Below are 26103 nucleotides of genomic sequence, written 5' to 3'. Positions count from 1 at the left end.
TGGTTAATTAGGGAGCACAAAATATAACTGAACAGCAAGTAACTGGTTGACAAAATCGACTACCACAGAGTAAAAGAGCCACTAAAGTGAATTAATCCCAGGGACCTTCAGAAGCTGCATGAGGCCCCAGGGGAAACCTTAGTGCAAATGTTTTCCCAGCATTCATGAAAAACACCAGCAACCACGATGACACCATTTTAAATATTTATTTTAAACTAGTAAGATGTCTGCTGGCAGTCTGGCTGAGAGTGATTTAAGGAGACTTTAAAGGATATTTTTACCGTAGTTGGGAGAATCTGGCCTCTTGTACTGGAACATTTTCTGCAGGACCGGTCGGCTCCACACATCCTGTCAACCATGTACACCTGCAACCCATCACACTCTCACATACACACAGAGAGACAGACAGAGGTGCAAGGTAAGTTCAACCCTGGCTTTATAGCAAGAATATGAACACTAAGTATTCCTTATTTGAGGAATATACAAAGGACTGCAGTTGACTCATAAAACCCTGTGCCAGTATTTCTTAACCATATCCAGTGACAACTGTTCCACATAAACTCTAAAAATAACACCGGGTAAATAACATGCAGTCTTGTAGGTTTCATCACTTGTTTGGAAATGCAGGCTGAGCAAATCTATCTGATACTCATCAAGGTGTCCAGTCAAACCACATTCACACCCAACTCACCAATTCTTTAGAGTGTTCCAGCCGAAACAATGCGGTGGTATCAATTTCTACTGTGTCTTCCACTGACAATTTATTATGCAGTCACAGGAGCAGATGTCCATGTCCACAGGCCAGAAGCAGAACCAATGGACTGGATTTCCTCGACTGACAGTAGTGGATTCGCCTTGCAAGCAGGCACTAATAAGAAGAAGAAGAAACTCAGGGAATCATAATAAATGCTTGCTTTGCATTGCCAAGCAGGCACTTATTATGACATTTTGGGGGTATTTCAAAGTCCTAGGACCAACATCTTTTCTTACTTGACCAACTTAAAGCTACTTTTATCCTCACAATATCAACCCAAATTAAATTTTAAATAAAGTTAAAACATTTAAATACAAACATACATTTTTTTATAGAAAGAGAACATTTTAACTTTAAAAAAAAATGGTCTTTATTTAGAGGATGAGGTCAAACTGATGACATTGTGTGTGAGAACATTGAGCAAGACGCAGGACTTTTGCAGTTACACTTGAAGCAGCAGTTACTGGTCAAAAACAGCAACCAATCACAGCAAGGTCTGTTCCAAAAAAAAAAAAGACAAATAAATAAAAAAAGCAATCCGTCTCGTTCTAATTTCACCATGCAAACCAGTCCCAGTGGATTACACTTGACTGCGGGATCAGAGGTCAACTCAGTCCCCGTGGTCTATTTGGACAAGTCACAGGCACACGTTTGATTTCCATCATGAAGGCAGAGGGTTTACTTAGAGCAGCAAAGTGTTCGGAAGCCTCTAGATCCTTGAAAGATGCGAGTGCCGTGGATAAAATAGTGTGATGACTACAAGTCCCATTTCAGACCATTTCAATAAGAAACAGAAACAAAGTAGAACTGAAATTGAATTGAATTTAGTTGGGAGGAAAATAATATCGGTCTCTCCTTGGTCTGTTTCTACTTGTGTCGTAATTAATTCAAGCTCAGGAGGTGTTCGAAAATAAATAATGTGTGCACGACATGATAATTCATCCAGTAACATTTTACATTATGTTGCCTGCTGTAGAAAGCAGCAAATACATTTCAGTCAGCCAACGTTTATCAAAGCTGACTATGAATGCTTTTACTTTGAAATAGTCCCATTATCCTCGAAAAACATACATTTAAAAGGTCTCGATGTACTGCAGTGAAAATCCACATATCTAAGATCAAAATCAAAGTAACACTTTATATAAAATCTAAGAAAACGGTAGCAAGAGTGTGAAGGCACTCAACGCAGGGCTTTAAGTCGATATGTTGCATAACTGACATGGCAAATTATAAAATCATGCACACAAATGACTTTGATTTGATTTTCTCAATAAGACCTACTGGACTGAGTTCCAAAACAAACAACCAGCAGCATTAGTGTTCCCCCTATACTGATGTTCTCCAGTGGGTGTGGATTTTTGGTACCAAATGACAATTTCAGTGCCATAATTTGATTTATGTGTGACACTTTTTCTCTAAAGATTAGGACTATACAAGCTGGAGGACTGACACTGTAAGGCACATTGTATCACTGATGTCACAGCAATATTTGGAAATAGGGTTCATTTCAGTTTAACTCCAACAGGAAGACCTGTAATTTTGGGATTCATTCCTCAGACTATGTCCAAAGAGATTTTTATAAACTAAGTAAATGCTCTTTAGGCCTTGTAGTAAACCTCGTCCCTCAAGTAACTATGGAAACTGTCCAATATATTACAGATTCTTTCTTTCGTCAAAAAAACAAAACATTTTTTTTTAGCTCGTCTGCACTGTTTGATCCCAGTGTTGAACAGCTCCAACTTTGCGGGTGAAACGTAAGACGACTACTGTTCAGAATCAGGCCGCTGTACACCTGATATACTGCAGAGCCACCAAGTTCATATTTTGTTACAAGGCAGATAAAAAGGAGGCAACAAAGCAGGAAAAGAGACACACACGTAAGGAGGCACAAACAGAAATGTATGTCACCATGTTTGCGTCATGGAAGCTCCACCTACTTAGGTGAACAAGTGGCATGCTGGGAATGAGGAGTATTCTTACTGAAAAAGGCTTATTTTACAGGTGATCGTCATCAGGAAACATGAGTAGTAATTATTCCAGTATTTTACATGAGATGGAGATCCAGTCTGGAAGGACGTCTGCTGGATCCGGTAACGGCAGAAACATGTTAGAGGCTGCTGCTCTTCAAAGCCATACAGTGGTGAAGCTTTCTGCTGAAAGGGCTGACGGCAACAAATCACATCCATCGTGTTTGTCATCTTGAAGGACGGGTAAGCAGCGAGGCCGATGGTTAATATCATCACATAGCAGCAGCAAGAAGAACCTACTGCTGCTGCTTCAGAGAGACAGAAGCAACTGATGGGGGACTTTCTTGGCTCAGGGACGACAAACTGGTGGTCTCCATGGAAATCAATGAGCAGCCCTTCATAAACGCTCTTCATTACGGTTGCTCAAGTTAAAATCATCCATTAGCAGTCCTGTTTAGACCTTTCTAATTCTTCATCCTGTTGCCCCACCTCCACCTCCTCATCCTCCTGCTCCACTACTTCCTCCTCCTCCTCCTCCTCCTCCTCTTGCTCTTCTTTCTCACTCAGTTCCTCTCCAATTACATCGAGCCGTTGCTCATGCCCGTTTAGCACGCCCTCCTCTTCTTCATCAGGAAGCCTCGCTCCCTGCAGCTGCAGCCGCCGCTCCTCCACCAGCAGGAGGCGATCTCTGATGCACTCCGCTGCCGTCGCCGTTTCGCTGGGACTCCCAAAGAACTGCTCACTCCTGAAATTAGAACAAATTGACTTAGATGTATGTATTGAATAAGATTAGGGCTGGATTAAAACATTTTCATATTAGTCAATAACAATAATTATCATGATAAATGTCACAAAAAAAGGATTTATTTGTGGGTGTGTACATGTCTGTAATAGGCGGTAGGGGTTTAGATTCAAACCTATCTTAGTGGGACATTTTTTTTCACAACTTTAAAGGTCTGTATGAGGATTTTAAGACTGAATTAGGTTTAGAAATCAGTTAAGGTTAGGGTTAAGCATGTGATAGTTAAGGTTATGGTAAGGGACTAAGGAAAGCACTAAATCTGTGTGTCCTCACTGAGAACACTTTACAAGAATGTGTGTGTATATATACCCATCAGGAAAGATAACAGGCATCGTCAGTCTGTCCAACAGAGTTTTCCCAGTAGAGTCAACTTCATCCAGAGTCTCCGCCTCGAAACATCCCTGCTCTAACACCTGAAACAGTATAAAACACAGGTCGCCGTGTTGAACTTCCTGCCAATGTCAGCTGCTCATATCAACCTGCTGACACACAGGCTGAACCCTTATCTACCCCACCTTCTCCGCTGTGGTGTGGAAGTTCAGAGCCAGCTCCAGCCTCTGTTGTCTCTCTTCAGCACTGACACTGAACTGCTTCCAGACTCGGTTGAGTCTCGGCAGAGTGTCTCCAGACGAGCGCGTCGTACAGCGCAGGGACTGACAGAGGACGACAGTTGCCTGCAGCAGCTGGCGGCCGTAATCGTAGGTGCTCTGAAGGAAGACAGATACAAACAGAGAGATGGAATAAATGTACTTGTCTGTCTATTTTGTTAACAAAATGTTAGTAAAAGCCCTCTGGGGAAGGCAAGGACAAAAATAATAATGGGATGGGTTGCCATGTAGACTAGGCAGGACACAGTACAATATTCAGTATGTTATGTGACCAGAATGTAACAAGAAAGTATCCGACTGATACAAGTATTAGTAGATACTGAAGACTGTGATGTTGGTATGTGACACAAAACATGTTACAGAGCCATAGAATAACTTGAGTCATCAAGTTAATACAAATATACAAGTATAGTATATATATATATACACTGGTAGTAGGAAAAACCCTCAGCTGCGTGATCATCAACAATTTATACATATATTATATTTTGGTTGTTTTGAGTAAAGATAAGAGAAGTAAATCTTAACAGGGGTCGAATAAGGACTTAATAACTGGATTATAATGAGAACAGCACAGAGAAGTGCTTGTCACCAGTGGTGATGAATGAGTTCCACAGGAAACTTTGACAACAAAGAAACTGGATGATGTCAAAAGTGGTTTGTGAACTACGGATTAAAGCTGCAATGATATACTGTAACTGTATACATGTGTGGTTTATATGCATCATTTGACAAAAGTGAAGTCAGGAAGTGTCTCACCTGGGCCACATCCACAAACTTCCTGTGTTTGTCCAACATGGTCCTGGTCTCTTGAGCGTCATCGCCCATTTTGATGTGGGTTTTTAACAGAGCATCCAAAAGCTCGCCAAGCCACTCCACTGCCTGAACAAACAAAAATGAATAGACATCCAATACATCAGTTTCATACAAGATATACACAGTGTTTACACACGTGTTTGTTGTTTCTGTTGATGTGTGTCTGACCTGTAAAGCATCTTCTTCACATTTGAACAGTTGGACCATCTGTAACATCTTCAGCCTCCTGACGTCCACCATGTCCTCACACCTGCAGAACACACACACAAACACATACTCCATAAACATTCAACCGCTTTACTGTTTGACAGATGTTTCAGACTCTGCAGGAATAAGGTTTTTTGTATCAATCACGCTTTAGTGTACGAAGCAGCAGACAGTAACCTCTGTTTGCGGAGCTGCATCTCCTCCATCACAGCCTGAATGTGTTGAACATTGTCCTGTTGTTCTCCAGCTGGACGCTCCGTTTCCTCCAACGACCACTGCGGCTGGCTGCACATCTGCTCCATCAACAAACCCCCCTTCTGACGAAGAGAAGTGAGACCTGCCTCTGCAGAGAGGAGAGACAGCACAGACACACACACACACACACACACACCCGTTAGTTAAAGTTGTAGGTGTAAAAACTTTACACCACTCCAAAAAGTATCACTTATGTAAAAGAAAGACTTGTCATCCAGAGCACTGACCGACAGTCTGCAGCTTCTCCTCCAGCAGTTTGAGGTTTTGTTGAATGGCAGCTCCGTCAGCTGGAGCCACATCAGCACAGAGCATGCCCAGTAGACCGTCCAGCTGCTGCGACAACTGCAGCGACAGACACAGAGTTTTTAACACTCAAAAGAAGATTTTTTTCCCTCTCCATTTGCACAGATGTGGTTTCATCTTCTCTTAAGGGTGATCAAGGTCGAGGTTCAGTTACAGTTTATTTTCAGACATTTTGTTGTATTAGTTTAGGTTCACTTGAGGCACAAATGTTCAGTGACGCTTGAGTTACCTCCTGCGTGGTGCTGTGGAAACCCTGCGCCGACTGCAGGACGTTCTGACGGTTCTCCAGCTGAGCGGCTTGTTGGTAGCAGACGTCGCTGAGCTGCTGCTGCAGCGCCTTCAGCTCCACAACTTCCTCCTCCTCCCCAGCACTTAGCAGCGCAGCGATCTGCTGATTCAACTCCACGTACACTGCAAACCACTCCTGTACATACACGGCGATACCGAATGAGCTCACATTTTAACGCCCGTGTCAGTAAAATGTCTTTGTTTACCTCAATGATTCATCAGTTTGCCCCTGTCACATGACATTATTTGTGTTTTGCTCATTTTGTTTCCTTACACTGTGCTGGCTCTCGATCTCCTCGTGTTTCTGCTGCAGGGTCTGAGCCGCACGGATTGAATCTCCAATCGCCTGATGAGTCTTCAACAGCTCTGAACCTGGACCCTGCAACCAGGTCACCACCTGGGACACAGGTAAACAGAAACAAAAAAGTTAAAAATTGAACTAATTACAGATTATTAAGAATAATAATAATAATATTCAGGTGCTCGTGCCAGAAGTGAAAGTCCCATTTATTTTCTCAATAGATTTGCTTTTGCGTGACCTAAATAGAAATTAAACTCTTCTAACTGAAACATCAGAACATTTGAGGAATGGTTGTTGAGTCTAAAAGCCCCTGTACTTGAAAATGTAATGAATCTTTCAATACGGAATGTTAACTTATTCAACCTGAGACTTTCTGACTGTGGCTGCAGTGAAGCACAGTGACCAGCAGGTGGCTGTCAGGGTCTATTTGTTTCTGTGATGAGTTCACATGATACAACATTCATATCAACTGTGTACATTCAAATCACATTCACAGGGTAAATGAAACAAAAAAATCAGACAAATTAAATTGATATACACACCAGCTGATTTAAGAGGACAGCTTGGTGTATGAAAGGGGCTTTCCATTGATGAGTATTTTATATTAAGTTTGAAGTTTTTTTTGTTGTTGTTTTTTATAAATAAATAAAATCACCAAAACTGAAGCATTAGGAACAAAGATCTTTTGATATCGTTTGTCTCTTTTTCTTGCCACTATTATAACATCTTTCAAACTCAACTGTGTTCAGATTAGGTCCAAACATGAATGAATTAATGAAGTAAAAAATAATATGTGAGCAAAAGGAAAGAATTGCGTGTCTTTATTTAAGTTGCATTTAGTACTTGTTTTATTTATTTCATTGTCTGTTGACGACACCAACATTTACTGGAACAAACTTTCTTTTAGTAGTGACCTAATGTTTGATCGACACTGAATCTGAGATTGCAAAACATAAATAAATAAATAAGCCAGTATGTCTGTCTTATACAAAGTTACATAATATACACTGATGGTCATTTTATCATAAGTTTAAACATTCATCACAGCCTCTCTAGATGGGTAAATGTCAGTATAATGATTTCATTTATCAGGTCCGTGATGCCTTGAAGAGCTGACACACAAGCACGCAAATGCACACAGTTCAAGAAGGAACTAGGCCACCATCACCATCACCACCTCAAATCCTCCAGGCTAGTGACCGATATGTTAAGATTACCATGACAACCCCAGGCTCATCTCCAAGACTATAATGTTTCCCATCAGCCCCTGAAGCTCTATGATTCCCAGTCTCCCCAGGAGAGTTTACAGATACTGGGAGCTGTGAAGCAGTGAAACACTGTTTCTATGTAATGAATGACAACAGATTCAAGAGACTTTTAATGACTGAGGAGCTACAGAGAGATGTTCCAACATGGAAGAGATGTTTAGAGATTTGTGTTGCCGCTTTTGGCAGAGAGCATCCTTTTAAGGACAGAGCTTTTTTCTGTCGCTGCACTGAGATTGTGGAACAATCTTCTACTGCATGTTAGACAGGTCCCTTCACTGTTCACTTTTAAAACGCATCTTAAAACCCATTTTTACTCTTTGGCTTTCCAACCCAGTATGAGACTTTGGTTTTATCTTTTTTTTATTTTAGTTTTATTATTGTTTATTTGTTTTTATACTTTCTTCAGTATTATATTGCTGTAATGCATGTTTTACTGTTTGTTATTAAGTCTATTAGGTCTCATGTTTTAATATTTTATTTGTTTTATTTATCTCTGATGTACAGCACTTTGTCTCCGCTGTTGTTATTTTTAAAGTGCTTTTTAAATAAAGTTGGATTGGATAAGGCACTTAAGATAGTAAAGATGCAAATAGCAAAATCACTAAGGCTGCAATTTAATTGTTGTATTTTCTATTGTTCTACAACAATTCAAATGAATGTAACATAAATATGTCTGAAACAATTCATGTCTTTGAGATTTTTCGTTTTTGAATTAGAGTATAGAGTTAATATTTTGATGGTGTTTTGTGGTAATGCTTCATTACATTTTAAATTGATTGTACATTGTGTGTGTGTGTATTTGTTACATCTTTAGGACCTTTTCTGGTATAAACCTTGACCTTATCAGGACCAGTAGTCCTCATGGAGACCAAGGTCAGGGTTAGCCATTAACTGGTTATGTTTTAGATTAGGGATAATTCTTTTTTGTTTAAGCTGTCCAAATGAATGGTAATCAATGCAGTGTCCTACAAATAATAGCTGCACAAACCAATCGATATGTGTGTGTGTGTGTTCTTTACCTGCATGACTTTGGTGTGGATCTCATCTAGCTGGGTGCGTTTGTTTCGCTGCCTGCACAACTCCTGGTACCTGGTGTACTGCTCCCTGAGTGAGTCCAACAGTTTCATCACCTGTGGCTGAGCCAGTAGCTCCTCCTCCATGGGGCACCAGGCAGGACCTGCAGGTCAGAGGTCAGGAAGAAGACCTGTGGGGTTACAGTCTAGGACAACATTTTATGTCAAGTGTATGTATATTTCTTATTTAGGTACCTTCAATACGAGCATTAAACTCTAGCATTCTCCTAGTTAACACAATAACCCGACACCTTCAAATAAACTGGACTGAACATTTACGCACCCATTCTTAAGAGTTTTCTTAAAAATCAACCCACACCATAGATGTTTATAGCAGCTTTTGCAGTGATATGAAACAGCTCCGCTTGATGTAAGCATTAATCTGCTGTTTGAACAGCCTCCACCCCAGGCTTACCACCAGATTCTGAACCTGGCTGCAGTCATGCACAGCCATAAACACTTTGTGAGGTCCAACACTGATGTTGGGTGATGAGACAGTCTCACAGTCTGTGTTTCACTACGAACGAACCGGGAACATTTTGCACTTAACACGTACACGAAAGGAACAAAGTTATAAACAGAGTCAGTGTGGCTTTGCATGACAGGGAGGCTCCAACTGAGTCAGTGTGGACATGGAGCAGCTCAATGACTGCTTTCAAAAATACTGTAAAGAAAACATTCTCATCTAAGCTGGACCAGCGCAGTCACTTCTGCATGACAGACAGCTGCTTCCTCACCTCCCTGTCCTCCTCCTCCTCCCTCTGATCCATTAAAGCGCCGCTGCTGTAGTTCTGACAGCAGCTCATGGCCTGTACACACCGAAACAGACACAGAGACAAAGGGTTGGTTTGAGAGTTAAAAGCCTGTTATAAAAGCATCAGAAACAATAATGCATCAGTGTTTGTGTACATCACAAAGATTACAAAAGGAGCTGGAGGAGGGAGGAGGGTGGTACCACAAACAAAGACTCCTTTCACCTCTGCCCAGCCAACACACAGACAACAGACTGCTCAGTACAGTGAACACATCCATCCATCCATCCATAGTGTCTGTTTAGCTCTAGGTCTTGGTGGTAGATTTACACTTAATCTCACTTTTAAAAAAAACACTTAAATATGCCGAGTAAGAAAAATGGGTAACACTTTATATTAAGGAACACATATTCACCATTAACTAGGTGCTTACTAATATGCATAGAGGTAGCATACTAGCCCTTTATTAGTAATTATTAAGCACGTATTAACACCTTAATTCATGTCGTAACAGAGGTAGAATAAGGTTATGTAGTGTTGTTTAACATTTCCTCTCGTATCACACACACTTGTAGAATTTAAACAGCTCAGAATTCAGAATTTATATAAAATTACCACAACATTTACATGAGAACTTGCACATTCTTAGGACAGGATGATAGTTACCAGTTTGAAGGACAGTCTCGGGGTCGAAGGACGGTAACAGGGCACAGTCAGTTGATCTGCAGAGGACAGACAGAAAACACAGCTCTGGATTTAACCTGTCTTCTGTAAGTTTACTTCAAACTGTAGCTTTGTGAGTGAGCGCGTGTGTACGTACTTGTCCTTGTCCACCGAGCTGCTCTTGTCACTGTCGTTGATGATCGACAGCTCGTCCAGTAGTGACGTTGACTCTTTGGTGAACTTCTCGAATACCTGCAACAAAGCAACATGCAAGAATACCTGAATACCTGCGAGAAAGCAACATGCTAAGGCCCTATGCCAGGTTACGACGACAACAAGGGCTGTAAGTGAAGTATTGAATGCATGGATTAATAAAAATAAAATACCAACCAGTCTCTTGTTGAGCCAGTCATTGTGGTCGTAGTCCAGACTTCCTCCAAAATCGTCCGTCAGCTGACAGGGTTCAATGTAACGCGTCAGCTTAGTGGCCGAGACCAGGATCACCTGATCGAGAGCACAGACACAAGCAAGCAATATTATCAGAACAATAACGATAATGCACGGATATATTTAATTCATATTCCAAATTTCCTGTGTTCCACATCAGATTCACTTCACTCTGTGGGCAGCTGTGGATCAAACCTCCACCTGACCTCATAATCTCTCTGTTGTATAATAACAAAGACTAAACAGAAGGTCAGTAGTTCGATCCCCCATTCCTCAAATCTGTGTACCATCATGTCCTTCTTTGAGTAAAACAACCCAAATGGCCCCTAACTGATGTACTGGCAGCCTGTGAACAACGTGCGATATAAAAATAGCTGTATTATATAAATGTGGGTGTGAACGGATGAATGGCAAAACTGCATAGCAACTAGGAAGACCGGAAAAGTGCTACTGTATATAAATATTAGGACTGGAACTATGGATTATTTTCATAATCAATTATTTTGGCAATTATTTTGGCTGTTAATCGATCAGTTGCTTGATACAAAAGATGTTAGAAAATGATGAAAAATGTTGATCAGTGTTTCCCAAACCTCGAAATGATGATGTTCTCAAATGTCCCTTTTTGTCCAGAAATGAAAATTATTAAGTTTTTAAGATTTCTGTGAAATAAAGCGTACACCGTTTATATTAAAGATGCTTAAAATTAGAGAGCTTGTTTTAATTTAATTTTATTGTTGCGACAGTTTAACATTTAATATGTGAGGTGGACAGTCTCAAAGATATAAGATGAGACGCAGCCTAAAACAGCTGATGTTACACTTTTATGTGTCTTCAGGTTAGGACAATGTAAATCTAAATTGTCAGTTTTTTGTACTAAAGTGGCAAACATAATTTTAATTTAGCATTTACCTTTTCTTTGTTGTATGTTTTAGTATCACATTTAAATTCCAAACTAATTCAGATGTGGTGATCCTCTGCACACATCATGATTCTTCAGTTCCTCTGTGGAGAAAGGCAGACCACTGCAACACGTGGCTGGTTCACAGTCAGAAACCACTAGTGAATAAATAACATGGGCCACGCCACATTCCTCTCTCAGGTGAAGACATTATACACACACACTATCATGATGCCTGAGTCCACAGTTGGCTTTTACTAAGGGAAACTTTACAGTTGGTGTGGCAAGATCATAAATACTTTAACCATCCTCTCACTGACTGGTCAAGAATAACCAGACAGTGTCACTCTCTCAGAGAGAAATGCTGCTAAAAGACCAATTAAATGCAGTGATTCCACATAAACTGAATGGCTCGTTCACTACAAACCGTTCCTGTAATGTCTTAAAAACTAAATCGAAATGTGTGACATTCATTACTGCAACAATCCTTGTTTAATGAAAACTACATTTCTTGGAAACATTCTGACCCATGACTGAAATTGTTCAGTAATTAATCCATCTCTTAGAAGTTTATTTTTTCCTTTTTTTTTTTTTTACATATTTGCACTGATCACAAGACATACGTTATCATCAGCTTCTCAAAGAACTCTCTAAATAAAGATAAGTGTTCAGTCTTCACGGACAGCCTGCAAGCTTTCTTTTCCATTTCGTATGAAAACAAAACCCAAACAAACCATGATTAAGTATGCCTTTTGAATGATGTAGCATCATTGTTGTATGATATAGAACTCTGAACGACATTTGTGTGAAAGACCTTTACAAATAAATCTGGACAGTCAGACAGCAGGTGATGTGTCTGTCTCTCAGTTGTCACTGCAGCAGATGCTGTCAGAGATATACTGCACTCAGTGTGTGTGTGTGTGCATGTGTATTTATTTAAACCCTGGAACAGCTGTATGACCCACGCCCCACACACACTCCATACTTAAGATGAGTCACATTTCAACAGTGGAATCTCCCTTCCCTTCCAGCAGCTGTGTGCGCGCGTGTGTAAATATTTAAATAAAGTGAGGCTGATGACAAAAAGCTCAAGAAAATTCAACAATAAATTCATCTAGACTAATCTGAGCATGTTGCTCAGTGCAACCATATACTGTATTTACACTGTCAACTCACAGCTTCCATATGATCACATAGGGAACTTGGCTTGTAACCGGTGGGTTGCCAGTTCGAGTCCCCACCTCCGAATTCTAGGAGAGGCTGGATTTAATGCGGAGATAGTATTTCCCTAAGGGATTAATAAAGTATAAGAAAAAAAAAACTGTTAAGACCTTAAATTGTCCGCAAACGTACCAGTGGGGGTGTTACAGTATCGGCATTTTGGCTAAATCTAATCTAATCATTGACCGTGAATATCCAAACACAGCAACATTTATTTGTTACATGCAGATCCACCAATTTGTTCGGGTTACCATAGCGACGCATGAGGAGCCAATGGCTGTAGAAATCTGGGTCAGAGGGACGACTGATTTCCGTCTGCAAAACCATCTGTTATAATAGAGAAGGTCTAAGCTCTGTCTCTCACTCACACACACACAACATTGATAAAGGCTCAGGTTTCCAACAGCACTCAGGACAGTTAATAATGCTCGGGGATATTATATTTGTCTGGATTTCACGATCAGATAACACATCCAAAGAGGGTGTGTGCATTGTGTAGATCAAAATGTCATCACAGCAACAACAGCAGCCAGTAAAACAGATCGTCTGTTGGCTTTTCCAGTGCTGCCAATTAAAACAGGAGTGAACACTTAACCTTTACAAATGTAATCAGGCAACATGTTGCACAAACAAGTTCATACTGAGAGAACTTGGAGAGAGTCATTCAGGCTGAAACAAAATCAGAGAGTAGAAATGAAAAGGTTCCAACAAAGGTTATTCAGCCTCTGGCAGAAATGAGGATTTAAAAGAGAAAACAAAAGCCACACATTGGTGTTAACTCTACGAAGAATGGATGAATGCAGAAGATACAAACTCGAACCAAACCACACCAATCTCTACAGAATTCAGAGTTCACCAACATATTTCACAATTCCAAAAAAATGCACCAACTTCATTTTAACAGTGGCCTCACACTGAGAAAACCTCTTTTCAAGTCAAAAGAGTTGCACAAAGTACTAAAGCTCTGCAATGAGCATAAATGAAACTTGAAGCCGCTTCATCCCGACGCAGGAGACTCACCTCAAAGCCCAGCCGGTCTTTCTCCTTCCAGAAGCAGAAGTGTGTGACCTTCTTATCCCAGAATTCGTCTGGCTTGACCACGCAGACCAGCGACACTTCGGCTGGGATCACGTTCTGAAATGACATCGACAGCATTATTGTCTCATCTCATCAACTGTTTATTATCCCGATGAAGTCACATATACTGTACAAGTTTCTGCATGCTGAAGCTTCTGGGTTGTTCAAATGTGTTTGTACCTGCAACATGAGCACCACAGTCTTCACGATGTTCCACTGAGACTTCCTGCCATCCACGATAACAGTGAAACCACGAGCCTTACACTTCTCGCTGCGAGAGAGGGAGAGAGAAGGGAAGAAATGTATAGATAGGGCAAGGGTGTCATTAAACTGCACACACACGACACCAATCAAATAAATCACATCACCTTTAACTTTCAACATTAACTTACTTTAATTTAATCTAGTACTTTTAGACTTGTATAACTCACCGGAGCACATACCGTCGTGTACCTTTCCATGTTTTAAATGAACTATTTTACTTTTTAAATCATGTTGCTACTGTGGTAAATTTGCTGTGAAATGTTGTTGTTCATGTCCACAAGATATGTAAGTCTGAACCCTTGAAAGGATTAGTTCAACAGCTAAGTCATCTCATCAACAGGGTTGTTATATATTTAGGCAAATGACATTGGACCCAAGTTGTAATAAACTGGAATTCTCCTTTAAGCCTATTTCAGTTCAGCTTAACATGGGTTCCATCTCCGCAGCCAAGAACACAAATGTAGAGCACTTCTGTGACTAGTTAACCTGAAATAGGTCCAAAGGTTCTTGCGACTGCCAGTACTGCAGCTGCTGTAAATATATATATATATATACACATATATATATATATACACATATACACTGTAGCTATATTTGCATGGGTGGGTACCTTGGGATGCTGAGAAGATAGTCCAGAGTGGCGCTGAGCTCCTCCATGCTGGTCTGATCTGAACTCAAAGGGATGGTCAGGATCAGACCACTGCGTCTGTCTTTGCCCCCTTGACAAAAACAGGCAACCACAAACATGATTATTCACATAAATGCAGGGAAAATTGGATTCAAGACACGACACGTGTGTGATTAAATCTCTTTTCATATTGTGTGTGTGTGTGTGTTTTTTTTGTGCTTGCATGTTTCCTACCTGACAAAAAGGCCAGTTTCTTCTTGAGTAAGGGGAGCATGTTGGTCGCTTCCGTGTTTACGTTAGACATCTGTAGACACAGATGCAAACAACACTTTAGGATCATTTTCTACATCTTAGAAGGGCATCAATGTGTCCATACGAACAGATAAATAGACACTAGCCCTCTGGCTTAAGAACTATTATACAGACCCAGATACATGTACACATAATAATACTACACACAGGCAAGTCACATACAAGTATACACATTCAGTACACAGGCCCAATTAAACACAAATAAAGACAAAATTAGACAAAACTAGGCCGAGACACAAGTTATACACAAGTTCAGATAGTAGTACACACGGTGTAAAGCCCAAGTATGCAAATTCAGACCACAATAACAAGACCCAAACACAGGTTAACTGAGTGAGAGTTAGGTACATACAGTACCTTTATTTTAGAGAGCCAGACAAAAATAAACAACCTCACAAGCCCAGACAAGACAGGCTCAGTCCACAGTTTCAGAACTCTGTTCCACCCTCTCATAGAGAACTACACTGTCATATGCAAGTCATTTATACTTTGCACATTACATTTTTTTCCTCTGATTTAATACAATTTTATTTGATTCCTTTTATTGTGCAAACACATGCTAGTATAACCATAGTTTGCATAAAAATGTATACTATGCAACTCAGGCATCAAGCATCTTTGGTTTGTAGCGAGTTTAGCGTTGTATATTCAGTAAATACAATTAAAATAAAGAACATGGATTAGGTTTTAATCAAAAATGCATCTATTGATTTAGGTTTTTGGAGTAATTTCAAGTCCAGGGTTTTCGGTAATTCTCTTGAGTGATTTCGTTACTTCAGAAAATCTGTTTTCCCAATCAAGTATGTCTGAAATTATACTGGTCCTTCATAAACACACAATTTTCGGCCAAGGTTTCGGTCACTTCATCTGAGATATGAGTCATATGTCCTCTCTTTGCTGTCTTGAGGTGAGATGTCAGTTCTATGTAAAGCAATCACAAATCTGAATGAATATCTCATGACAGCTGTGGCTGTGTTACTTGGGATGATCAAATCTGATCAAACCACACCCACCAAATCCTGATTATGCAACTACAGATTAATATATTTTATCTTATCATCATTATTATCGTTGATAACAATAACAAACATGATTTTACCATTTCTTTTTACTACTCATTATGAACTAACTATTATTAAGAATTCTGTTTGTCTCTAAAGAAATGACTGAAAACTGGCTATTTAAAAACAAAACATATTATTATAATAACTACTATTGTGTTTGGGGGCAGAGGCAGCAGCATTTTTGATCATCTTATCGCTGCAGCATCAGTCACTCCTGCAGCAGCATGGTATTTACTGCAGTCACGCCAGCCGTGGTTCGCGAGTGCCTGGTCACATCAGCCGCACGTTGTTTTCTAGTGCGCGAATTTACAAACGTTTACGGTAATCGTAATGAAGCGGCATTGAGAAGCTGGGAGGGACTGTGAGGAGTTCAAGATTCATGCTGCTGGGACTGAGTATCGTCCAGCTGCATCCCCGGAGAGCAATAACAACACTCCGGCGTTATGGAAGTTATTTATTTAGTTATTTACTTAAACTCTGTTTACACACACCGAAACAGACGATTCCGTCAGAAAACTCACAAAAAAGAAGAAGAAACGAAGTGAAAACTTGAAAGTAGTGAACTAAATACGTCCCAGACTACCTGCAAGCGTAATATGAAGTATTTTTGGAGTAATCCTCTGTCAAAATACCCAACAGAGGACATGATTAAGTCAATTTCGACCTACTTCGACATGGAATAAAAACCTTATTTTAAATAAGTAGTCCAAGAGTCATACACTACTGCACTAAGTACTTCCCAGACTACCTGTATGAATATTATGAAGTACTTTTACTGTGTACTTTTGGAGTAATACTCTGTCAAAATACCCAACAGAGGACATGATTAAGTCAATTTCAACCTACTTTGACATGGTTTAAAATCCTTATTTTAAATAAGTAGTCCAAGAGTGATAAACTACTGCACTAAGTACTTCCTAGACTACACGTATGAATATTATGAAGTACTTTTACTGTTTACTTTTGGAGTAATCCCCTGTCAAAATACCTAACAGAGGACATGATTAAGTCAATTTCGACCTACTTAAACATGGTATAAAAACCTTATTTTAAATAAGTAGTCCAAGAGTCATACACTACTGCACTGAGTACTTCCTAGTCTACCTGTATGAATATTATGAAGTACTTTTACTGTGTACTTTTGGAGTAATCCCCTGTCAAAATACCTAACAGAGGACATGATTAAGTCAATTTCGACCTACTTCAACATGGTATAAAATCCTTATTTTAAATAAGTAGTCCAAGAGTCATACACTACTGCACTAAGTACTTCCTAGACTACACGTATGAACAATATGAAGTACTTTTACTGTGTACTTTTGGAGTAATACTCTGTCAAAATACCCAACAGAGGACATGATTAAGTCAATTTCAACCTACTTCGACATGGAATAAAAACCTTATTTTAAATAAGTAGTCCAAGAGTCATACACTACTGCACTAAGTACTTCCCAGACTACCTGTATGAATATTATGAAGTACTTTTACTGTGTACTTTTGGAGTAATACTCTGTCAAAATACCCAACAGAGGACATGATTAAGTCAATTTCAACCTACTTTGACATGGTATAAAATCCTTATTTTAAATAAGTAGTCCAAGAGTGATAAACTACTGCACTAAGTACTTCCTAGACTACACGTATGAATATTATGAAGTACTTTTACTGTTTACTTTTGGAGTAATCCCCTGTCAAAATACCTAACAGAGGACATGATTAAGTCAATTTCGACCTACTTAAACATGGTATAAAAACCTTATTTTAAATAAGTAGTCCAAGAGTCATACACTACTGCACTGAGTACTTCCTAGTCTACCTGTATGAATATTATGAAGTACTTTTACTGTGTACTTTTGGAGTAATCCCCTGTCAAAATACCTAACAGAGGACATGATTAAGTCAATTTCGACCTACTTCAACATGGTATAAAATCCTTATTTTAAATAAGTAGTCCAAGAGTCATACACTACTGCACTAAGTACTTCCTAGACTACACGTATGAACAATATGAAGTACTTTTACTGTGTACTTTTGGAGTAATCCTCTGTCAAAATACCTAACAGAGGACATGATTAAGTCAATTTCGACCTACTTCAACATGGTATAAAAACCTTATTTTAAATAAGTAGTCCACAACTCATACACTACTGCACTGAGTACTTCCCAGTCTACCTGTATGAATATTATGAAGTACTTTTACTGTGTACTTTTGGAGTAATCCTCTGTCAAAATACATACCAGAGGACATGATTAAGTCAATTTCGACCTACTTCAACATGGAATAAAAACCTTATTTTAAATAAGTAGTCCAAGAGTCATACACTACTGCACTGAGTACTTCCTAGTCTACCTGTATGAATATTATGAAGTACTTTTACTGTGTACTTTTGGAGTAATCCTCTGTCAAAATACCTAACAGAGGACATGATTAAGTCAATTTCGACCTACTTCAACATGGAATAAAAGCCTTATTTTAAATAAGTAGTCCAAGAGTGATAAACTACTGCACTAAGTACTTCCTAGTCTACCTGTATGAATATTATGAAGTACTTTTACTGTGTACTTTTGGAGTAATCCCCTGTCAAAATACCTAATAGAGGACATGATTAAGTCAATTTCGACCTACTTCAACATGGTATAAAAACCTTATTTTAAATAAGTAGTCCAAGAGTCATACACTACTGCACTGAGTACTTCCTAGTCTACCTGTATGAATATTATGAAGTACTTTTACTGTGTACTTTTGGAGTAATCCCCTGTCAAAATACCTAACAGAGGACATGATTAAGTCAATTTCGACCTACTTCAACATGGTATAAAATCCTTATTTTAAATAAGTAGTCCAAGAGTGATAAACTACTGCACTAAGTACTTCCTAGACTACACGTATGAATATTATGAAGTACTTTTACTGTTTACTTTTGGAGTAATACTCTGTCAAAATACCCAACAGAGGACATGATTAAGTCAATTTCGACCTACTTCAACATGGAATAAAAGCCTTATTTTAAATAAGTAGTCCAAGAGTCATACACTACTGCACTAAGTACTTCTTAGACTACCTGTATGAATATTATGAAGTACTTTTACTGTGTACTTTTGGAGTAATCCTCTGTCAAAATACCCAACAGAGGTATTCATAAAGGTAGACTAGGAAGTACGAAGTCGAAATTGACTTAATCATGTTCTCTGTTAGGTATTTTGACAGAGGATTACTCCAAAAGTACACAGTAAAAGTACTTCATAATATTCATACAGGTAGACTAGGAAGTACTTAGTGCAGTAGTGTATGACTCTTGGACTACTTATTTAAAATAAGGTTTTTATTCCATGTCAAAGTAGGTTGAAATTGACTTAATCATGTCCTCTGTTGGGTATTTTGACAGAGTATTACTCCAAAAGTACACAGTAAAAGTACTTCATATTGTTCATACAGGTAGTCTGGGAAGTACTTAGTGCAGTAGTGTATGACTCTTGGACTACTTATTTAAAATAAGGTTTTTATTCCATGTCGAAGTAGGTCGAAATTGACTTAATCATGTCCTCTGTTGGGTATTTTGACAGAGGATTACTCCAAAAGTACACAGTAAAAGTACTTCATATTGTTCATACGTGTAGTCTGGGAAGTACTTAGTGCAGTAGTGTATGACTCTTGGACTACTTATTTAAAATAAGGTTTTTATACCATGTTGAAGTAGGTCGAAATTGACTTAATCATGTCCTCTGTTAGGTATTTTGACAGAGGATTACTCCAAAAGTACACAGTAAAAGTACTTCATATTGTTCATACGTGTAGTCTGGGAAGTACTTAGTGCAGTAGTGTATGACTCTTGGACTACTTATTTAAAATAAGGTTTTTATTCCATGTCGAAGTAGGTCGAAATTGACTTAATCATGTCCTCTGTTGGGTATTTTGACAGAGGATTACTCCAAAAGTACACAGTAAAAGTACTTCATATTGTTCATACGTGTAGTCTGGGAAGTACTTAGTGCAGTAGTGTATGACTCTTGGACTACTTATTTAAAATAAGGTTTTTATACCATGTTGAAGTAGGTCGAAATTGACTTAATCATGTCCTCTGTTAGGTATTTTGACAGGGGATTACTCCAAAAGTACACAGTAAAAGTACTTCATAATATGCATACAGGTAGACTAGGAAGTACTTAGTGCAGTAGTGTATGACTCTTGGACTACTTATTTAAAATAAGGTTTTTATTCCATGTCAAAGTAGGTTGAAATTGACTTAATCATGTCCTCTGTTGGGTATTTTGACAGAGTATTACTCCAAAAGTACACAGTAAAAGTACTTCATAATATTCATACAGGTAGTCTGGGAAGTACTTAGTGCAGTAGTGTATGACTCTTGGACTACTTATTTAAAATAAGGTTTTTATTCCATGTCGAAGTAGGTCGAAATTGACTTAATCATGTCCTCTGTTGGGTATTTTGACAGAGGATTACTCCAAAAGTACACAGTAAAAGTACTTCATATTGTTCATACGTGTAGTCTGGGAAGTACTTAGTGCAGTAGTGTATGACTCTTGGACTACTTATTTAAAATAAGGTTTTTATACCATGTTGAAGTAGGTCGAAATTGACTTAATCATGTCCTCTGTTAGGTATTTTGACAGGGGATTACTCCAAAAGTACACAGTAAAAGTACTTCATAATATTCATACAGGTAGACTAGGAAGTACTTAGTGCAGTAGTGTATGACTCTTGGACTACTTATTTAAAATAAGGTTTTTATACCATGTTGAAGTAGGTCGAAATTGACTTAATCATGTCCTCTGTTAGGTATTTTGACAGGGGATTACTCCAAAAGTACACAGTAAAAGTACTTCATAATATGCATACAGGTAGACTAGGAAGTACTTAGTGCAGTAGTGTATGACTCTTGGACTACTTATTTAAAATAAGGTTTTTATTCCATGTCAAAGTAGGTTGAAATTGACTTAATCATGTCCTCTGTTGGGTATTTTGACAGAGTATTACTCCAAAAGTACACAGTAAAAGTACTTCATAATATTCATACAGGTAGTCTGGGAAGTACTTAGTGCAGTAGTGTATGACTCTTGGACTACTTATTTAAAATAAGGTTTTTATTCCATGTCGAAGTAGGTCGAAATTGACTTAATCATGTCCTCTGTTGGGTATTTTGACAGAGGATTACTCCAAAAGTACACAGTAAAAGTACTTCATATTGTTCATACGTGTAGTCTGGGAAGTACTTAGTGCAGTAGTGTATGACTCTTGGACTACTTATTTAAAATAAGGTTTTTATACCATGTTGAAGTAGGTCGAAATTGACTTAATCATGTCCTCTGTTAGGTATTTTGACAGGGGATTACTCCAAAAGTACACAGTAAAAGTACTTCATAATATTCATACAGGTAGACTAGGAAGTACTTAGTGCAGTAGTGTATGACTCTTGGACTACTTATTTAAAATAAGGTTTTTATACCATGTTGAAGTAGGTCGAAATTGACTTAATCATGTCCTCTGTTAGGTATTTTGACAGGGGATTACTCCAAAAGTACACAGTAAAAGTACTTCATAATATGCATACAGGTAGACTAGGAAGTACTTAGTGCAGTAGTGTATGACTCTTGGACTACTTATTTAAAATAAGGTTTTTATTCCATGTCAAAGTAGGTTGAAATTGACTTAATCATGTCCTCTGTTGGGTATTTTGACAGAGTATTACTCCAAAAGTACACAGTAAAAGTACTTCATAATATTCATACAGGTAGTCTGGGAAGTACTTAGTGCAGTAGTGTATGACTCTTGGACTACTTATTTAAAATAAGGTTTTTATTCCATGTCGAAGTAGGTCGAAATTGACTTAATCATGTCCTCTGTTAGGTATTTTGACAGGGGATTACTCCAAAAGTACACAGTAAAAGTACTTCATAATATTCATACAGGTAGACTAGGAAGTACTTAGTGCAGTAGTGTATGACTCTTGGACTACTTATTTAAAATAAGGTTTTTATTCCATGTCAAAGTAGGTTGAAATTGACTTAATCATGTCCTCTGTTGGGTATTTTGACAGAGTATTACTCCAAAAGTACACAGTAAAAGTACTTCATAATATTCATACAGGTAGTCTGGGAAGTACTTAGTGCAGTAGTGTATGACTCTTGGACTACTTATTTAAAATAAGGTTTTTATTCCATGTCAAAGTAGGTTGAAATTGACTTAATCATGTCCTCTGTTGGGTATTTTGACAGAGTATTACTCCAAAAGTACACAGTAAAAGTACTTCATAATATTCATACAGGTAGTCTGGGAAGTACTTAGTGCAGTAGTGTATGACTCTTGGACTACTTATTTAAAATAAGGTTTTTATTCCATGTCGAAGTAGGTCGAAATTGACTTAATCATGTCCTCTGTTGGGTATTTTGACAGAGGATTACTCCAAAAGTACACAGTAAAAGTACTTCATATTGTTCATACGTGTAGTCTGGGAAGTACTTAGTGCAGTAGTGTATGACTCTTGGACTACTTATTTAAAATAAGGTTTTTATACCATGTTGAAGTAGGTCGAAATTGACTTAATCATGTCCTCTGTTAGGTATTTTGACAGGGGATTACTCCAAAAGTACACAGTAAAAGTACTTCATAATATTCATACAGGTAGTCTGGGAAGTACTTAGTGCAGTAGTGTATGACTCTTGGACTACTTATTTAAAATAAGGTTTTTATTCCATGTCGAAGTAGGTCGAAATTGACTTAATCATGTCCTCTGTTGGGTATTTTGACAGAGTATTACTCCAAAAGTACACAGTAAAAGTACTTCATAATATTCATACAGGTAGTCTGGGAAGTACTTAGTGCAGTAGTGTATGACTCTTGGACTACTTATTTAAAATAAGGTTTTTATTCCATGTCGAAGTAGGTCGAAATTGACTTAATCATGTCCTCTGGTATGTATTTTGACAGAGGATTACTCCAAAAGTACACAGTAAAAGTACTTCATAATATTCATACAGGTAGACTGGGAAGTACTCAGTGCAGTAGTGTATGAGTTGTGGACTACTTATTTAAAATAAGGTTTTTATACCATGTTGAAGTAGGTCGAAATTGACTTAATCATGTCCTCTGTTAGGTATTTTGACAGAGGATTACTCCAAAAGTACACAGTAAAAGTACTTCATATTGTTCATACGTGTAGTCTAGGAAGTACTTAGTGCAGTAGTGTGTGAGTTGTGGACTACTTATTTAAAATAAGGATTTTATACCATGTTGAAGTAGGTCGAAATTGACTTAATCATGTCCTCTGTTAGGTATTTTGACAGAGGATTACTCCAAAAGTACACAGTAAAAGTACTTCATATTGTTCATACGTGTAGTCTGGGAAGTACTTAGTGCAGTAGTGTATGACTCTTGGACTACTTATTTAAAATAAGGTTTTTATTCCATGTCGAAGTAGGTCGAAATTGACTTAATCATGTCCTCTGTTGGGTATTTTGACAGAGGATTACTCCAAAAATACTTCATATTACGCTTGCAGGTAGTCTGGGACGTATTTAGTTCACTACTTTCAAGTTTTCACTTCGTTTCTTCTTCTTTTTTGTGAGTTTTCTGACGGAATCGTCTGTTTCGGTGTGTGTAAACAGAGTTTAAGTAAATAACTAAATAAATAACTTCCATAACGCCGGAGTGTTGTTATTGCTCTCCGGGGATGCAGCTGGTCGATACTCAGTCCCAGCAGCATGAATCTTGAACTCCTCACAGTCCCTCCCAGCTTCTCAATGCCGTTTCATTACGATTACCGTAAACGTTTGTAAATTCGCGCACTAGAAAACAACGTACGGCTGATGTGACCAGGCACTCGCGAACCACGGCTGGCGTGACTGCAGTTGGTATTTAGGGCTCATCTTCATCGTCGTCCTCCTCCTCATCAGCAGCAGCAGCAGCAGCAGCGTGTCTGCGGCCTGGCAGCAGCCGCAGGACGGCCCGGCTCGGTTTGACTCCGTTTGGTTCGTCTCGGCCCACAGACACAATGACCTACATTCAGTTCCAGCTCCCGGGCTGCTGCGGCTTTTGTGTTTCAAAGCTCCCTGACCTCAGACCTTCAGTATCGACAACTTCAGGATGGAGCAGCATTAAGTATTGATCAGGCGGATTTTCTTACCTTCCAGTCAAATCTGCAGCATTTTATACTGTCCCGATTTTTTTCTGTCCCACTCCTCCTCTTCTTCTCCTGTGCTCTTTTGTGGCTCTTCGTACCTTCCTCTTCCTCCTCTCACACTGATTTATCAGCACAAAATGAAACCGTTTTCCAACAAAAACCCACGAAACATTTGAGTTTTTTTCTCCATTTGCTTTAAACAACAGTGGAAACACAGAAGACAGGCGGTGGAGCTCGATGCTTTCTGCAGCCTTCGTGAAGTAGAATAATGTAACAACATTTCCGGTGACGCGGCCTTCAAAATAAAAGCCCAGATTAACCATAGACCTGCGGGTGGGTGTGGTGTGTTTTTTTTCTCAAGATACTCCAAAACATTAAGGACATTGACAGATGTTCTCAGTGATTTATTGGCCAATAGGAGTCTCTCCCTGTACTGCCCTGTGATTGGTCAAATTTTCCCGTGAATACAGATTTAGTTGTGAGGCTGTATAAAAGTCATCTCTCAGATTTATGGATCTATATTATGCCAAGGTTATTATTCTATTATTGATCAATAACAGAAAACAATCTGCTGTTTAACATTTAATCAATAAGTTACTTGACCTTAAATTGATTGGTAACAACACATTTTGAGGGGAAAGATAAAAAAGTACAAACAAAACATTAGAACATAAATTTTCTATCACTTTATCCTCCACAGAAGGGTCGCGGGGGAACTGGAGCCAATCCCAACACACAGAGACAAACAACCATTCACACTCACACCTACAATCAATTAACAGTGTCCATTTAAGCTCTGCATGTTTTTGGAGAAAACTCATTCATACCCAGGGAGGACTTACAGAAAGAAATTCCATACAGAAAGGCCCTCAGTCAGACCAAAGGTTGAATTGGAGATGATCATTCACACTTTTATATCCACATGTCTGGACTATTGTAACATAATTTTTACCTGTTTAAATAAGAAGTGAAGTGGTAAAAATTGGTGTGAATTTGGATTTCCTATTTTTTCTTAAAAGTAAACCCTTTATTCTGAAGGACTAGTCGGCTTTTTCCCAGTAAAACCGGCACAAGATCACAACACTGCCACCTTGTCCGGGGCGGGGCCACAACAAAAAACACGCCCCATTCAGTTCATACCGCAGAGGCATTCACGTGAACTCAGAAACTGCACATCCCACGCCACTATCGGAAATCTATCCTATAACAGCAATAAACCGGGTACATACATTGTTACATTTCCTATTAACAAAATAGTCAAACCTCAATGCGTTTCACGCCACTATTTTATTTCCCTGACATTATTAACTGTTTGAATGTATCAATTCAGTATAGTCATTAACTATAAATATACAATATTACATTTTATTTTTAACATTTTTATTTATTTATTTATTAGATAACACATTCTAAATCAACACAAACAATTTATTAAACGTTTTGAATCTCGTAAAGTTGCTTTAGCATTGCTAATACTGTTGCTATTGTTGTTGCTGCTGCTGTACATTCATGTTACTTTTCACATTCATCCATTCATTCATTGTCTACCGCTTTATCCTTTCACTTTAACTTCAAATTGATAGTTGTCATTTATCTTTTATGATTTGTTACGATTTGGCCTTATAAATAAAACTGTATGAAATAAATGTTCCAGTGAGAAGCAGCACAGTACACTAGATGAGTGAAATGAGCAATAATTATATTTTACTTTATACATTTTTGATATCATTTTACTAATAATGTGTGTGTGAAAGTTAGATGTATGTATTTTGAGCATGGTTTGTATTTTTTTGCATTGCATTGTATGTATCATGCAAATACTAAAGAGATTTTCTTTTTATTATTGTTTATGTATTATCTGCTGTGCATTTTAAAATAGTAAGCTCACTTCACTTCATTGGCTTTAATGGAAAGATGAAATGCAGTTGTACTGTTATGTGACTTCCCTTTTGAAGTGAGTGAGGCTTTGCAGAACTTTCCCATGTTGTGGAAAA

General features: G+C 38.4%; 1 protein-coding gene across 1 annotated transcript; it reads right to left on the bottom strand.

The window, feature by feature from the left end:
• Positions 1 to 1105: 1105 nt before the first annotated feature.
• sestd1 (SEC14 and spectrin domains 1) lies at positions 1106 to 24361 on the bottom strand. Its single transcript, XM_058622546.1, has 19 exons — positions 24113 to 24361; positions 14830 to 14899; positions 14578 to 14686; positions 13884 to 13974; positions 13647 to 13760; positions 10448 to 10561; positions 10215 to 10309; positions 10061 to 10116; positions 9380 to 9451; positions 8589 to 8746; positions 6275 to 6397; positions 5942 to 6136; positions 5637 to 5751; positions 5332 to 5497; positions 5116 to 5197; positions 4891 to 5013; positions 4039 to 4230; positions 3833 to 3936; positions 1106 to 3466 (listed from the first exon to the last, which is right to left on the bottom strand). Exons 2-19 carry the CDS (start codon positions 14897 to 14899, stop codon positions 3163 to 3165), a joined length of 2283 nt encoding a protein of 760 aa, XP_058478529.1. The 5' UTR covers positions 24113 to 24361; the 3' UTR covers positions 1106 to 3162.
• Between the last annotated feature and the right edge of the window lie 1742 nt (positions 24362 to 26103).

This window comes from Solea solea, chromosome 2, assembly GCF_958295425.1.
Source record: "Solea solea chromosome 2, fSolSol10.1, whole genome shotgun sequence".
Lineage (NCBI taxonomy): Eukaryota > Metazoa > Chordata > Actinopteri > Pleuronectiformes > Soleidae > Solea > Solea solea.
Note: the sequence above shows the minus strand (reverse complement) of the source record. Positions and strands in the feature narration are given on the sequence as shown.